The sequence below is a fragment of the Scleropages formosus genome, chromosome 9 (assembly GCF_900964775.1).
Source record: "Scleropages formosus chromosome 9, fSclFor1.1, whole genome shotgun sequence".
Lineage (NCBI taxonomy): Eukaryota > Metazoa > Chordata > Actinopteri > Osteoglossiformes > Osteoglossidae > Scleropages > Scleropages formosus.
The window spans coordinates 23,075,080-23,091,488 of record NC_041814.1 but is presented as its reverse complement, the minus strand read 5'-3'; the positions used below and the strand labels follow the sequence as shown (position 1 = coordinate 23,091,488).

Genomic DNA, 16,409 nt, shown 5'->3' with positions numbered 1-16,409 from the left:
GAAGGGGGGGGAAAAAAAATGATTGTGACACAGTGATGCAGCGGGTAGCCCTTCTATAGGTTCATGTCTGCGTGCATGTTCTCCTCATGTCGGCAAGCGTTTCCCCTGGGGGCTCTGGTTTCCTCCCACTCTCCGAAGATATGCAGTTTAGGTGGACTGGTGATGCTCAGTTATCATAGTGTGGGGGTGGGCAGGGGGGCTTCCATGCTATGGACTGGCATCCCATCCAGGATGTACCCCATTATCCTTGCGCCCAGGGATTCTGGGATACGCCCCGGCCTGCCACGTCTCTGCTGCGCCCGCAGTTATTGAAGTGTCTGAGTTCGGCGGTGCGGAGAGCTCTCGTGACAGGCGTTTCTGACGAAACACAGTTATGTAAGTTTGATGACGCTGAGAGGAAAGGTTTTCACTCGTTTTCACCTTTTCTCTCCTCGAGGTTGCCGAGGTGTGACGGCAACCGGTTTAAAGTCCCGAAGTCCTTCCGCTTGCCAGAAACGGATCAATTAAAGGCGGCGATTCCATAAAAGCAAGAAAAAAGGGCAGAAGGTTTAATGTCCCATGTAGCAGGTTTACGGGGCGGCGGTGTCGCTCTTCCGCTCTGAAGGGGGCTCTCTGTTAGAGGCAGCTGGTAGCATAGTGGTTAGAACTTTGGCTTTTGCACCCGAAGGTTATAGGTTCGAATCCCAGCTGCAGTAGTAGTAGTACCTTCTGGTACCCTTGACTTACCTTAAATTGTTACAGTAAAATCACCCAGCTGTGTAAATGAGTAAATAAATGAAAGGTGTGGCCACTTCCTCCTGTGACATTTTCTGTTTTAACAGTCAGGCGTCGAGCTGTTTGCATCCACCGTGTGCAAATGGAAGGGGCGTACGCGTAAGCGATGGAACGATCCGGAATGAGGAGCAGACCGAGGTCAGTGGAGGCGGCGAGGAGGAAAGCCGGCCCCCTTGACAGAGGTACAGGTGTTACCGATGACTCATTAGACTGAGAGCTATAGAGAGAGAGAAGGAGCGAGCGATGGCCCCGGCGGGGCTCCTCCCACATTCGCACCCCTGCTCCGTGCCACAGCAGCCTTCCCAAGACAGGATGACACGGGATGACGCGACCTTGGCGTCTAGCAAAAAAAGCGGCGAGACCCCCCCCCCCTCCCCTCTGCCTCTCTCTCCCTTGGAGGGTGTGTCGGTCGTGCCCCGTGGGCGAGCCCCACAGCGAGGACATCAAAACCAGAAGCCTGTGAGGTATTTCCAACGAGGGGCAGGTTTCGTTTCCTTTTCACGTCGGGCGGCACGGCGGGTAGCGCCGGTGTCTCGCGGCTCCTGTGCCGTGGGTTCGAATGTGGGTTCTCGCCACGTTCCCGTGGCTTTCCTCCAGGTGCTCTGGTTTCTTCCCACACCGCAAAGACATGTTTCAGGTCTAACTGGTGTCTCTGAATCAGCTGTAGTCTGCGTGTGCGTGTGTCTTACTGTGTGGATGAGTAGATAACTCTGATTAACTAGTATACTACGGTATATCTGGCACTGTAAGTCACCTCGTACGACGGCATCAGGTGAGATTCCGGTTAATAACTGTATGTCACTATGGGGAAAAGCCAGGTTTGGGTTTATTTTTAATGAAAGTTTGGCGGCAAAGCTGCTGGTGCTGTGTGTTAAAGCAGAGGCTCAGAGATCGTGGCAGTTAAAGTCTGGGGCCATAACCGCGTTTTGCTGATGGTTGTTCCACACACATCATTATGAGTAAAGGCCAAAGCAGCTTTGCCTGGATCTCAGCAGCCTGTTTTAAGCACATGTCACAGCCACTTGGGGATATGTTTTATTTTATTTTACTTTATCTGTTATTGATGGTTTTCTTTTTTTTTTTTTTAATTTAAATTTTCACCCCCCCCCAGCACCTGTTCCACGTTTGCCACTTCCCAAGATGACATATGCTTATGTATAAACCCACACGAGGCGTATGTGTAGTATGTGTATGTTTCCGCTCGGAGCCTCGGCGAAGGTGGCTGCGCTCGCCCTGGTGAGTCAGCGGTGGGTGCGGGAGCGGGGGGAGGGACACCGCTGTGAGCCAGGCACCCCTCCCCTCCCCCCGGCCCCACATCCGCTCGTCGCGTCCCGCTGGCCGCTGGCCCGGCTCGTCCAGCAGCGCCCGGCAGGAGTTCCGGCGCGGCGGTCGTTTCCCGGCCTGCTGGAACACGCTTTGCACCGGGGAGCCTTGGCGGCGAACGGCCCGTCTCCGCCGGCCGGGGAGGACGTGGGGGGTGGGGGGGGGCGGGTTCGGAGACGGACGCATCAACGCACGATGGGCCGCGAGGGCGGCAAACATGCGTGCGCCTCTCGAATTTGTCTCGTTTCAAGGGGCTAATTAAGAGCTCAGATCAATACTGGAGACTGATGAACACCCTACCGCTTCTCTAAAGACTTTTGCTCCGACACTTTCGTAAAATGCGGTTTCGCCGCTGGCCTTGAACCGCGTGATTTTTCCCTGCGTTGCAGCCATATTTAACCCGAGGGCGTGATCGGGAGTCCCGCGCGCCTTCGTCGCGTCGGTGCTCCTCCGTGGATCACGTGCGTTCGGCAGGTGGCAGACGGAGCGACGCTCATGGGTGACGCGCCGATCGCGGCTTCCCGTCTCCTCCTCCTCCTCGCTCATAATTAATAACCCCGATCGCTCGCGGCGACTCGGCCTCCTCCCAGCTATTATCTATCAACATGATAAAGACTGCGCCAAACTGGCAATTGATTGGAATCGGTGGCGGCAGAGAATTAAAGCAGCTGTGGATTTTTGGGATTCACATCACATCATCTGAACCGCTTGTCCCATATTGGGTCGGGGGGAGCCAGAGTCTAACCTGGCAACACAGGGCGTAAGGCCGGAGGGGGAGGGGACACACCCAGGACGGGACGCCAGTCCGTCGCAAGGCACCCCAAGCGGGCTCGAACCCCAGACCTACTAGAGAGCAGGACCCGGTCCGACCCACTGCGCCACCGCGCCCCCCCAACTTTTGGGGATTCATTACTGCTTAATATGTATTAAAAAGCTAAAGTGCTGCTGTGGTTTGGAAACACACCTGGTAGTGTTGTGGTAAGAGCTGCTGCTTTTGGACCCAAAGGTTGCAGGTTTGAATCCCACCTCCTGCAGTGAGCCCCTTAAGGTATTCACCCTGAATTGCTCCGGTAAAATTACCCAGCTGTATAAATGGGTAAATAGTCATAAGTCCCTTTGGAGAAAAGCTTCGGCTCAGTAAGTAAATATAAAGCGAAAATAGTGTTTAAAATGGAAAGATGGTATTCGATTCGCAGAATCCAGCAGTAAAAGGACCTGACGTTACCTTGTGATGATGTCCGAATTTGGAGAGTCGGGAAATCGATGTTCTATTAAATTAAAAAAAAAAAAAAAAAAAAAAGACGGCATTTTGATTTGTCCGTATTTTCACAGCAGTACTTAGCGCTCTGCACTACAGTGTCACTTACAAGGTTTTCATACTTTATTTTTTCCCCCTTTTCATACATCTCCTCTGCAGGTTATGTGGTGTGATATTATATACAGATTATTTTGCTACGCAGGAATCCAGGGCCACTCTATCATTTGTTGATTTGTTACTGCAGAATTAGCTTCGAAATGGGTGTTGGAAATCAATACATTCTGGGAGACTGTCATCATTTTTTTTTTTTTTTTTTTTTTTTTTTTTTCCACGATCTTTTGTGGAACATTGCCCTGCTCCCATCCTCCACACACACACACACACACACACACACACACACACACATATTCCTTGAATGAGCCCAGCCCTCGTTCCACATCATGCCAGGGGGCCTTTGTAACACACTGATGATCAATCGCTTGCACATTTCTCTTTGTTCCGATACGAAATGCATTTGTGTCCAGCTTGTTATTCATATGTGGCATCCGGACATATTTTGATCATATTTCCGGGAGGACGGGCGTCCTCGCTTGACCCAGAGCGTAAATGAAGCTGGTTTTCCGAAGCCGTGAGAAAGTTCTGCGCGATGCAGTCATCCCGGCGATGATTAAACTGAGCTCGACATTGTCTTTCCACTCAGTGAAGTGTGTTGCTGCAGGATCCTGCTGTGTGGGTTGATCCCCTCACTGTACACTTTTTTTTTAATACAGGAGCCACCTGTACTCACTGTATTATTCTTTACAGGTCAAAAATACCTTTAAATGTACATGTTTATTACATGTAGCTCAAGGCGTCGGAACGGTCGCAAACATTTCTTCGCGAACGCATAGATATATGTTTGGGGAGAAATGTTAATCTGTTCATTAACATGTTGTACTCTTGCAAATTCGCCGATATTTTCAAAAGGGGGCGTCAAGGCAGCGCGGTGCCGCTGTGCAATCTGAAGGTTATTTGTTTGAATCCTTTTCCTGCTGCAGTACCCTTGAGCAAGGTACTTACCCCGAATTGCTGCCATAAAAATTACCCAGCTGTGTAAAAGGGTAAATCACTGTAAAGTTTATCATCTGATGTTGTAAGTTGCTCTGGACAAAGGTGTCAGCCATGTAATAAAATAGATCTCCTGGGGGAGGGGGGGGGGGGGGTCTCTGCGTTGGATTAGAAATGATTATTGACAGAATGTGATCTTGCTCTTGTTTTTAGGGATGACTATGGCGCTCATCCCCCGAGCGCAGACCTTCCCCAGCTTCCTGTCCGAGCAGAGCCCCGATGAGCATCATCAGCATCATCAGCAGCAGCATCATCAGCAGCAGCAGCATCAGCAGCAGCAGCAGCTGGACGTGGCCGCAGAGCAGGCGGTGTCTCCCTCTAGTGGCCACTGTCCGAACTGGAGCTCCAGCCCAGTGCAATGACACAGTACTGACTGTCATCTCATCTCCTTTTACACCCCAAAGACTGGACATTCCAGTCATATACTTCTAGAAAGAGTGTCTTTGCATATAGGACTCGCGGAACAATGCACACACTTCGTAGGGGACTTCTCCCGGTATTTGGTATTTGGTTGACGATACGACCCGCGGTCAGAGGTTACACCGAAACCGGAGCGTTTTCCTCCTGGTCCAACGGAAGGATACGTTCTGACTGCTGTAAGAGCGCGTGAAGACGAATGCAGCCATTCACCGTAAAAAGAGCACTTAAAAACACACCTGATGTACTGTTTTGTACACCGCATATCCACCGGTAAATGTCACTCATGTTTTTACCCATGGTTGATGATATGACATCAGCTTGATTATATTATAATTGCAAAGCAATGTTGAAATTTATTAGTTTCTCATTTTGTGTGATGAGTTAAAATTCTGCTTTTTTTTTTTTTTTCTTTTTTTCCTCTCGTCAAGATGTGCTATTTATTTGAGCGAAGAACTGTGCCGTTTGGCGGGAGTCGGGAACGTTGCGATTCGTCCTCGATTCGCTTCGGACTCTGAGGCTGTTTGGAGCCGTTTCCTTCATTCCTTTTAGTCCACGAGGAACTTTGTGTTGTTTTCCCATAGCGCGTTTCCACGTGTCCTCACCAAGGGCACGAAAATCAAAGTGATGAAGGGCAAACGATCCCATGTATGGTTCAGAGGTGATGGGGTCGAAGCCCTGTTCCATTGAGCAGCCCCTCAAAGGACGCCGTGGTCTAAAACTCATCCCGTTCCCAGGGAAGTCGCGGGTGGGGATTAAATGCTTCGGCGTGACTCTCAGCAAATTGAAATGCTACTTAGAGACTCTGAGCGAAGAAAACGGCGTCGCGGTGGCTCAGCGAGCAGCACCGGTGCCTCGTAGCACCTTGGCCCTGGATTTGGACTCGGGTTCAAATCCCGCCAGGGCGTTTGCGTGTTCTCTCCGTGTGTGTGTGGGGGTTTCCTCCTACACTCGCAAGACTTCTGCCAGGTTATTTGGTGATCGTAAATTGCCCCTGTTGTGTGTGTGATGGACTGGCGTACCCTGCTTCCCACCCTACGTGTGCGGACCACCGTGACCCTGCGCCGCACGGGCGGTTATCAGTTATGGATTAATGCATCTCAGAATAAATGATCCAAGGGAAACGGCTTTCCTTAAGCAGGGTAAATCCACGGTGGCTGCGTCACCGACTCGCGGCGGGGCCCGTCTCCCCCTACCGCATAGGAGCGGCGAGTTTTCGGCCCGTGTCACGGGTACGTGTGGGGACACTCGAACGTCCCCTGGTTAAACGTATTAACACCTTCGATTCCGCGCCACGGGGGGACGCGTTCCCAGGCGCAGCGTCCTCTCCGCAGTTCAGAAAGTGGCTCGTAATGAACGAGCGAATCATTACGCCATTAAAAAGTGCCTTTTGAAGCAGGCTTGGCGGCTGGTGCCAAGACTTAACGTTAATGTAAGTACATAACATTCAAGTGCAGAAAGGCTTCAGATTAAAGCTAAACACTCCTAAGTCACTCTGTGAGACACCATATATGTGTGTGTGTGTGTGTGTGTGTGTGTGTGTACATATATATATGTATGTATGCAGATGTATATAAGTATGCATATATATATATAATATATACATATATACACTGTGTGTGTGTGTACAGATATGTATGTATTTAGACACATTTTGTCAGTGTATTTGTACACATACCGAATTGCTACATTTTCCTATAAGAAATATAATGTCTTCTAAAGTAGCTGGGGTTAAAAGGCGCGAAATGCATCTACCGTAAGTGCGGTGCGTGAAAATGACGTGTGCGCGCAGCTCCCGCGCGCGTTTGTTTCTACGGCGGCGCGTTAAACGCGAGCGAACGTAACCCGGACTCGGGTTCGATCGCCGGAACAGACGCCCTTCTAAGAAAGGTTTTTAACGCCCCGTCCGTGTCCGTCGTTGCATCGCAAGGCATCGCAAGGCATCGCGTGGGAATCTAGAGTTGAGCCCGGCAGCCTGTGTATATTTACTGTGTTGTAATAAAAAAAGGAAATAGTTCATTCACGGTCGGTTTGGTCTCAGCTAAGCACTCGTGTAGCACCGCGGCCCTGTTTTTTATGATTTCATTATAGAAATTATAGAGATGCCTCTGAGTTGGAATGCACTGCGGGGGATTTGTCAAGCACTCGCTGGACGTGTATTTAGCATTTGTCATCTTTAATCGTAGGTTTGTGTCTCTTCGTGTCCGTCACTGCTATTATTACACCGTGTTTGTCACCTCTCCCCCCCCCAATCTCTCCCTCTATGTTTGTTTAAACAAATAGAGCTGCTTAGACCATGGAACTGTTTCTCTGCTCATTTGTACGCCTCTGTCTCATTCCTGGGTGGGAGGAATAAAGCGGGTGTGTGTGTGTGTGTGTGTGTGTGTGTGTGTGTGTGTGTGTGAGAGAGAGAGAGAGAGAGAGAGAGAGAGAGAGACGCTCGCGGATGTGTCATTGTCCCGACGGCGCGAAGAGCACGGATGCCGTGGCGGTGCCGCGGTTCGATATGGGACGTTTTCGATATTCCCATTACCGCAGTTATTACAGTAGTAAATCAGCTGGTGGCCTAAGATCGGCCATGGAAATGCTGTTCTTATAGACGCTGGATTTTTCCCATTTATTTCTCACACGCACATGCACGCAGTCTACAACCGCTTGTCCCCGGCGGGGTCGCGGAAAGCCGGAGCCTAACCCGGCAACGCAGGGCGCAAGGCCGGAGGGGGAGGAGGAACACCCTGGACGGGACGCCAGTCCGTCGCAGGGCGCCCCAAGCGGGGCTCGAACCCCAGACCCACCACGGTGGAGGCCCCAACCCGGTGCGCAACCGTACCCCCCCATTTATTTCTCGAAATGAAAAGGATAACATTTCACAGGTGGTGCAGCAGGTGAGCTCAGATAGGGGTTCGAACGCGGCTCGGTCTGTGCGGAGTTTTCTGTTCTTCCCTTATTCATATAGGTTTCCTCAAAGTGCTCTGGTTTCCTCCCACAGTCCAAACACATGCAGTTCAGGTGAACCGGTGATGCTAATTGCCCGTAGTGTATGAGTGGGTTAATCAATGTGTGTGAGAGAGAGAGAGAGAGAGAGAGATTGATTGATTGATTGTCATTGTCTTTTGATGGACTGTTGTCCCGTCCACAGCATACCATAACCTCAGTCCCTATGTGTCCAGGATAGGCTCTGCACAACCACAGCCCTGCGCTGGGCAAGCAGTTACTGATGTTGGATGGATATTTCGAAAATCCAGCTTTCCACTGAATAAGAGAAATAAGAAAATATCTCACATTTTGTCAGCTCACACAGTGGCAAGTCTTTATTGGTTACATTTTAATATATAATCATTAGTTACAGGCATGAGGTGTATTTTAATAAAAGTCTCAGCTTGAGCTGTCAAAGTTGAAACATTAATTGAACATACGGTCACCAAATTTACATTTCACATTTCCCTTAGCTGCCATTTACACCATGTAAGCTTTTTGTGACTGAGCTGGCTTGTGAGCACACACTCCACACACTCCACGCACTCCTGTACGTACCGAGCGGTCCACGAGCGCCCCCTTTCATCGCAGCACAGTGCGTTCAGTAACCGCGACCGCGTTCCACTCGACTCGCGCTAGTCCAAGCGGGAAGGATATTTGGCGACTGATGACCTCACCGATGAGTTTTTGCCCCCCCCGGTCTAGACACCACCCATCTAAATATTATAAATCGAAATTCTCAGTTGCATGATGCGCACGGCCTATTTATAAAGGGCCGATTTCCAGGCATTGCCCTGGCGCGGTGTTACTGTAACATTTCTTCTATTCAAATAAATGTTTCTCTTTTCCCTTACCCGGGAAATACTATTTCAAACTTTTACTCCGCTAAAATCTGAGGATTTATTCCAGCAGATTAAAATGACATTAGTCATGATTAATAATACTGATTAATCACATCAAATCCGTGTATCATACGCTACATCTCTTACGCTTCGGGACCTGAAAACATGGTATTTGACCACACGCAACTCAGTCATGTGACCTTAACCCAACCCAAACCTTGATATTTCCTTATTGACCACCCCTCCTAATAATTTACTGTTATTAATGTGACTATTATTAGTTGTCACATGTATCCAAAGCATTTTACAGTTGTACTTTGACTGGAGTAATTGAGCAGAAATACATGCTCACGGATCCAACGGAAGGAACCGTCCTTGGACTTGGACTAAGAGTCTTTTTGGTTACAGGTCAAAGAATATTACACCACCAGTGGCCCACACGCCCTGCAGTACCGCGGTGCATGGTACCGTATCAAAACAAAGGCCCCTTCACACAATAGCCCACTTGTACCTTCCCTCTTTCAGTCTACAATGTATTGTTAATGACTACGCAGTGTGTTGCATTCAATTAAAGCAGACAATTAAATGAGATCGATTGGAATGAAAGGGTAAGACTTGGCGAGGTTAAGGATTCCCGTTCAGATACCCTCCACCCCAGCCGGCAGTCCGGGCACTCGTCAGACGTGCAGGATGAAACGCTTGACGGCGTCTTGTAGGGTACGCGCACGTACCCCGTGTCCGGGCTCAAAGGGGTCAAGCGCAGTCAAACGACTCGTCGGGAGGAGCTCGGCATCGTGCGCCGCTACGTCTTCCTCGTCCGCCGCGGTTGAGTCACGATGTTGCAGTAGATCGGACTCTCTTCCAGATGCTTGGTTTTCTTCCTCGTTTTGTCCGCCTGCTCGTAGTTGTTCAGAAGCTGAAGATTTGAAAGGAGAAATATTTTTAGGACGGGAGACTGACGTTTGCAAAAGCGAACACCATCCAACACCATGATGAACAGCTGCATCAAGGTTTAGCCACAGCTGTCTTTTTTTTTTTTTTTAACCCAAAAAATTGATGTGAAAATGTCCCAAAAGCTTTCAGTTGGGGGGGGGGGGCAGTTTGACAAAGATACAGCTCATCTTGTTTGAATGTATAATATTAAAACTGATAGAATTATGACGACGATGATGATAACAGTAGTATTCTGGCACAGTGAGTAGCGCTGCTGTCTCACAACTCCTGGGTGGTGCGAGAGGAACGTGGGTTCGATCCCACTCGATCTGTGTGGAGTTTGCATGTTCTCCCCGTGTCTGTGGGGGTTTCCTCCGGGTGCTCTGGTTTCCTCCCACACTCTAAAGACATGGTGTTCAGGTTTCCCCACAGTGTGTGAGTGACACAGAGAGAGAGTGTGTCCACTGATGTATGGATGAGTGACCCAGTGTAAGTAGTGTATCTAGCAGCGTAAGTCACCGCGGTGAATAAGGTGTGTGGGCTGGTAACACTACATAGAGTTCATTGGAAGCTGCGTTGGAGAAAAGTGTGTGCTAAATAAATAAATGTAAATGTATATAGTAATAATAATATAGCAGTGGGTTGCAGCAACATTAGGGTCAGAAGCAGTCCAGTAAAAAATTGCAAGTACATACACAAAACAACAATACTGTATCATTGTTAGTATAATTTTAATAAATGTACTGTACGCCTGTACGTAAAGGCTTTGGACAACAGACCGTAAGGGACACACAAGGACATTCTGAGTCCTTCCATACTCACACGCCTTTGGATGGGGTGCAACTTGGCTCTGACTTTCGCCCGACGCTTTTTCCTCCTGGAAGAAAAACAACGCGGTTGAGGACGTCGTTACTTGAGGAGTGACGAGACGAGGAGATGTCCGCCCGTGAAGGTACGCTTTACTGGGTAAGGACACTGTCATCTTCCTCATTATACAGTCCACGCCAGCACCTGCTTTGTTCGGTTTGAGGACCTTATTAAAATTTACCAGGACATTTGACACGGAGACATGAATTGAAACAACGTGATATAAAAACACAAGGAAATACACATTCCAGTCTTCTGAGCACTTCTTACTGGCACTTTTACGTGATTTGCGTCAGTCTGAAGGCTTATTTTTCAAAGATCAGCGACTGATAAAGCAACGGCAATGATGATCACACCAAGAATGCGCGCAGATATGACATCTGCTTGGGCGTATCATACCTGTGCCACCAAACCAACGTTACGGCCACCAGGAGTATGAGAAATCCTGCTATTCCGGCTCCGATGCTCATGTATATGACGAGCGACGTGGGTCCGAGAGCTCCTGTCACGGGAGAAAAGTGCGATGAGTTCAGCGGGAAACGCAACCCTAAAAGTGGGCCTGTAATGGTTATGTTTCGAATCAAATTTTGAAACTCCCCTAAGCCATCCTGTCCTTTTAACATTATTTTAACATGGTCCATATGTCATGAAGAGACTAGATGGCGCAGACAGACTATTCGCCCTGGTTTTTTACTCAACCTCATCTCTTCAGTCAATTAATTTATTGAAATAAGAAGAATTATAGGTGCTATGGATGGTCGGGGGTAGGTGTCCTCCCCGTTCGGTCCGTTCCCCGTAAATATGTATATAATTAAAACTTAGTCCCTAACCTGCAGGATGAGCTCTGATGTAGTCAGTAATCGGCACCGGGGGGAGGGGGGACATGTGTGTCTTTTACTGAGCATGAGAAAATAAGTCTTTCTGAAGGCGGGGGCATGATGGGATATTTCTCTCTCGCTCCCACACGCCCCTATTCTAAGCCCACAAAGAGCCGCATGCAGGCACCAGAACCCCGGTCGAACCTCAGCTCTTTTTTTTTTTTTTTTTTCCCCCCTTCCCTCAGAAAAAATAAATCTCAACACCCTCTTCCAGCATCCCTCGCTTCTGCTCGGTTCGCAAACAAGCCGAGCCGTCGTCGAGCAAACTCGGACCCTTTCGGCCCACATCCTGTGCGCGGGTCTGACGGCGCGCACGTGTGGGAGGACGTTTCGCTTTGACGCGACTCGAACTTTGTCGTTGTGGAATTGCACGGCTATACGATGGAGCGCCGGAAAGCACCGGTTACACTCTCGCATAACCACACGGGAGCACTTGTGACCGAAGCTCAAAGCCACGTGATTAACCGAGCCTAATGAAACCGGTGAGGTGGGTCTCAAACCGCACATAAGTATACAAATGCAGAATTGTAGTTCACGGGTACTGTGCGAGTACGTAAGCGACGTGTACTCGCGCGCAGCGCCGCTCTAAACTTGAGCACACGTGGGAAACCTGGGAGATGCTCGCATGGGATGGACTAGACAAGAGCGAAAGTGCAGAAACCCACGTGTGTCCTACATCTTTGACAGTTGTCACTGAAGAGCTGGGAAGACGCGGCAGCTCATTTCCTGCTCAAATGTGGTAAACGAATGGCTCGTGAAAAAAAAAAATTTCCCTCAGTCGTACGCAAACGTCACTGTAAAATACTAGCGGACTGTACCGACGATACTGTTTTCAATACTTTCCAAAGCCTGATTATGGGAAACCCTTTTATAAAATATCAGCTCATCACACTTTCTCTATCGCCTCTACCGGCAAGAGTCAAGGACAGAATCATCAGGATGAGTTACATTAATTCATTTAGCTGACACTTTTCTCCAGAGTGACTTACAATGTTAAGGTTACAATTATTCACCCATTTACACAGCTGGGTAAATTTACTGGAGAAATTTACAGTAAGTACCTCACCCAAGGGTATTACAGCCAGAGGTGGGGATCAAACCTGCAACCTTTGGATCCAAAGACAGTAGTTCTAACCACTACGCTACCAGCTGCCCCAAAAATAATACTTACAGTCAGTCCCTCTCTAATTATTAATAGGCACTTGCGCATATCAGGGCAGCAGCAGCAGTGGTCCAGAGCCAGTCCCAGAAGCAAAGGACATAATGCTAGGCAGGGTAGACTCTGGACAGGATACCAGTCCATCACAGATTTACCAGATTTAATTACACAAATAAAATTTCAAATAAAGGTTAAAATGTGTAGCTCAGGAGGTTGAGTTTCTCTTCGGTGAATACTGGACTTGCCATTTTTTGACGGAAAGGTTTTGTTACCATACAAGGTAACATCATCGACATGAAGGAAATGGGGTGTGGGGGGGATCATGATTGTCCACCGGTCATGGTCACTTGGTAGCCTACGTATACACACCACAGACTTCCTCCTCTTGAGTTGCGAAAGTCTTGTTACCAATCGAGGTAACACTGTCAGCATGTAGAAAGTAAATAAAAAAAAAAAAAAATCATGACTGTGCAAACATTACGGTCACTCGGTAGCCTATATTTACATTTACATGTGTTCATTTAGCAGGTATAAAAACACACTACATTTACATTTAGCTGACGCTTTTCTGCAAAGCGACTTACAATGTTAAGGTCACAATTACTACATGCTTACAGTCATTTACCCATTTATACAACTGGGTAATTTTACTGGAGCAATTTAGGGTAAGTACCTTGCTCAAGGGTACTACATCCAGAGATAGGGATCAAATCTGCAACCTTTGGGTCCAAAGGCAGTAGCTATAACCACCACGCCCTTCCTCCTCTATTGGGGCAAAATTTTTCTTACCAATCCAGGTAACACTGTCAACATGGAGAAAGTTTGAAAAAAAAATCATGAGCATCCTTCCCCCACTTTTTTACTTCCTACATGCTGACAATGTTACCTTGGATAGCAAAGCCAAACGTGCAGCAGACGTGCCAACCTCAACGTACACCCAGCGATCAAAAGCAAAAAGACAATTTGAGGAAAAACTGTCAAAGGTGCATACGTGCACATTGGTACATATAGATGTGCAACGCACAAGTTCTGGTGCGAAAACTCACCCTTTTCCGGAACATTCAGCAGAACGGTGGGCCCAATGACGCCGGTGTCGAAGACGCAACGATACACCCCGCTGTCTGCTTCAGTCACGTTGATCAGCTGTAGGCTCAGGCCCAGGAGGCTGCTGCAGTTGACCTTGGCGGTGTCCTTGCCATCCACGCCCACGAAGTGGCCACCATCCTCACGGTGGCACAGGGCCACCGTCTGGGCCCTGTTCTCCTCCACCTTCTCAAAGGTCACATGGTAGACCGTTCCGTTGCTCTCGTGGCTGCACCTTAACGTGAAATTGCCGCCTTTTTCAATACTGACATCGATGTCAACTCTATGGTGGCCAAAGCTTACTGCAACATAAATGAAACACCAGATTATTGGAACGGTCTAATAAGATAAATATATACAGTATGTAAGTGTGAGCGCATGTGCACATTTTTAACAAACTCATTATTATTGCCGACTCTACCTGGATCCTTCACGTGGACGTCTTTGCTCCACGTTCCCTCCGGAAATGTAGTAATGGAGCAGCGGTAAAGGCCAATATCCTCGTCTGTAACATTGCTCATTGATATGCTTCCATCCATTGGAGAGGACTGGAGGAACTTCACCCTTCCTTGGTAGCCCTTGAAGACGGGCTGGCCGCGGCCCGGGTGGTAAACGGCAACAGACGTGGCCTCCGGCATCTTCGTCCAGGAGATCATGGTGAGGTTTCCTTCCCAGGGACACACGCAGTCCAGAGTCATGCCCTCCTCCAGCATTACGGTGGAGTCTGCGAGTTTCTGGAGTCGGGCTCCTGAGACAAAGAAAAATGCACATGAACTACTTTCGATACACCTGCCTCACCTTGTTCTCTAAACAATACAAATACTGCTGCATTATTAATCTTGCTGCGGTTCCGGTGAGTAAACCACACAGCGCCTTTTATTTGTCGCTGAAACCCAGCACTAAAAACAAGTGGGTGTTGTCATGCGGAGCCTGTTCTAACAAATAGCGCCTGGCCTGCATATTCTTCCATCCGTTGGAGAGGACCGGAGGAATTTTACCCTTCCTTGGTAGCCCAACCAAGCGATAATTGTCTTGTTCCTCCCAGAGCTCTGATATCGTCTACTGGGGATTAACTGGACAATCAATAGGAATCACCCAGTACAAAACTCACACACTCACACCTTATTAGAACCACTTGTCCCATACGGGGTCGCGGGGAGCCGGAGCCTAACCCGGCAACACAGGGCGTGAGGCTGGAGGGGGAGGGGACACACCCGGGACGGGACGCCAGTCCATCGCAAGGCATCCCAAGCAGGACTTGCACCCCAGACCCACTGGAGAGCAGGACCCGGTCCAACCCACCGCGCCACCACGCCCCCCCCAGTACAAAACTCTAATAATATAAATAATACCCATGTATGATTTGCCAGAATACATATACTAAGTATGGTCCTCATGTTAGCGCAGATACCACCTGCTCCAAGACTTCTCTTTTTCCCGTCGCATATGTTAATCTTACATGCACAGCGTCCGCATTCTATGGGCTGCCGCATGGTGCAGGGTGGAATGTAAGGTTTTTTGACGTCATCTGCAACGTTTGTAGGCCCTCCTCGGCATCTCCACGCTGGGTCCAGTGGCAGGAGGGACTTGGTCTGAGACCAGTGGCGGTTGTGCGGTGTTTGCGCTGCTCTCACCAACTCCCACGTGATGGGAAGATGCGGTCTTCCTGGTTGCGTTCGTGCACTTTTAGACCTGCAGGTGTGTGTTTATCCTTCACCTGTTAGGGGCTGGATGTGGTTATGCACCGCAGGCTTGGGTTCATGCCTCAATGTACAGTGCCTGCCCTTTTTCCGCCGACGGGGCCAACCGTCACTCGAGAGTTCTTTTTCTTTTGGCTCCAAAATTTTCCGAGAGCTTCTTCATACTCTGCATGCTGTCTCTAAAGAGGGTCTAAATAAAGGGACCATTGCCTCCGTCGCAGTGGAGATTGGCCATTTATCTCGCTATCAGCTGTCGGCAATTTGGTCTCGACAAAGGTTTTCATCCAGAACAGGGTTAACAGCGCAACATCTAAACAGCAAACACTTAGAACTAGGAGATCAATGTAGTAACTGTTAAAAATGACAGTTCTAATATAAATCATCCATATATTATATTACATCTATAAAAAAAACAATCAATTTGCCTTTCAATGGAGCCACTTTTAATCCCATTTCTAGTTTGGTATTACAGCTTCTTGCGCATTCCTTTTGGGCTACCTGCCTTAAGTTACTATTATATTGCTTCACCTACATATTAAATCTTAGACTAGGAGAGGTTAAGTTTCCCTCTTCCTCTTAAATGAGAAATGTACAGTTTTAAGAAGAAACCAAACTGTTAATCAATCACTGTCCTTATACTTCAGAAAGATGAGGAACTGATAATTCCAGCGTTTGACAGTTTTTACTAAGATACAATACAAAAATCAGACTCTTTCAGTAATGACCAGGATGAAAGTGGAACCCGATTTACAATTTAGCTTAGATTACCATCATTCCACGTGTTAACATAACTCATCCCACCTTTTATTCGATGACAAACTCTAGGTTCCCAAAGCAAAAATTAAGCATTACCTTGGAGGAAAGCGAGGAGAATCACATGTACCACGAAGTACCAGTAATCCCTCTTTGCAGCATCCATCTTACTCCCCTAAGCAACAATGAATACAGCATTGATGCGTGTAGAGGCACCAGCAAGCACTTCCTGCTTCCACACTACAAAACAGCACTTCAGCCACAACCGTGCCTCATTTCTCAAGTACGACTGAGCTCTAGTGTCACTTGCACACACACACAAAAAAAAAAAAACACTCT

At 48.4% G+C, this 16,409-nt stretch overlaps 2 protein-coding genes across 3 annotated transcripts in view; one reads left to right on the top strand and one right to left on the bottom strand.

The window, feature by feature from the left end:
* Positions 1 to 5,212, top strand: part of dok6 (docking protein 6) — a 58,192-nt gene extending 52,980 nt beyond the window's left edge. The window contains exon 8 of one of the 2 annotated variants that reach the window (XM_018753900.2): positions 4,616 to 5,212. In XM_018753900.2, the coding sequence (XP_018609416.2) occupies positions 4,616 to 4,824 (209 nt within the window). In that variant the 3' untranslated portion in view covers positions 4,825 to 5,212. Of the gene's footprint in view, positions 1 to 821; positions 943 to 4,615 lie in introns of those variants that run through there. The other variant, XM_018753901.2, reaches the window with a different exon arrangement.
* Positions 5,213 to 8,231: 3,019 nt separating this feature from the next.
* On the bottom strand, positions 8,232 to 16,323 carry cd226 (CD226 molecule). Its single transcript, XM_018753927.2, has 6 exons — positions 16,170 to 16,323; positions 14,039 to 14,365; positions 13,581 to 13,919; positions 10,897 to 10,999; positions 10,453 to 10,507; positions 8,232 to 9,613 (listed from the first exon to the last, which is right to left on the bottom strand). Exons 1-6 carry the CDS (start codon positions 16,234 to 16,236, stop codon positions 9,500 to 9,502), a joined length of 1,005 nt encoding a protein of 334 aa, XP_018609443.1. The 5' UTR covers positions 16,237 to 16,323; the 3' UTR covers positions 8,232 to 9,499.
* Positions 16,324 to 16,409: the final 86 nt, after the last annotated feature.

Excerpts from the sequence above, each read along its gene's own strand:
- cd226 (XM_018753927.2), bottom strand. The coding sequence starts at position 16,236 with ATGGATGCTGCAAAGAGGGATTACTGGTACTTCGTGGTACATGTGATT. Across the intron at positions 14,366-16,169 it reads TCTCCTCGCTTTCCTCCAAG|GAGCCCGACTCCAGAAACTC; the intron begins GTAATGCTTAAT and ends TCTTTGTCTCAG. Across the intron at positions 9,614-10,452 it reads TGCACCCCATCCAAAGGCGT|CTTCTGAACAACTACGAGCA; the intron begins GTGAGTATGGAA and ends TCAAATCTTCAG.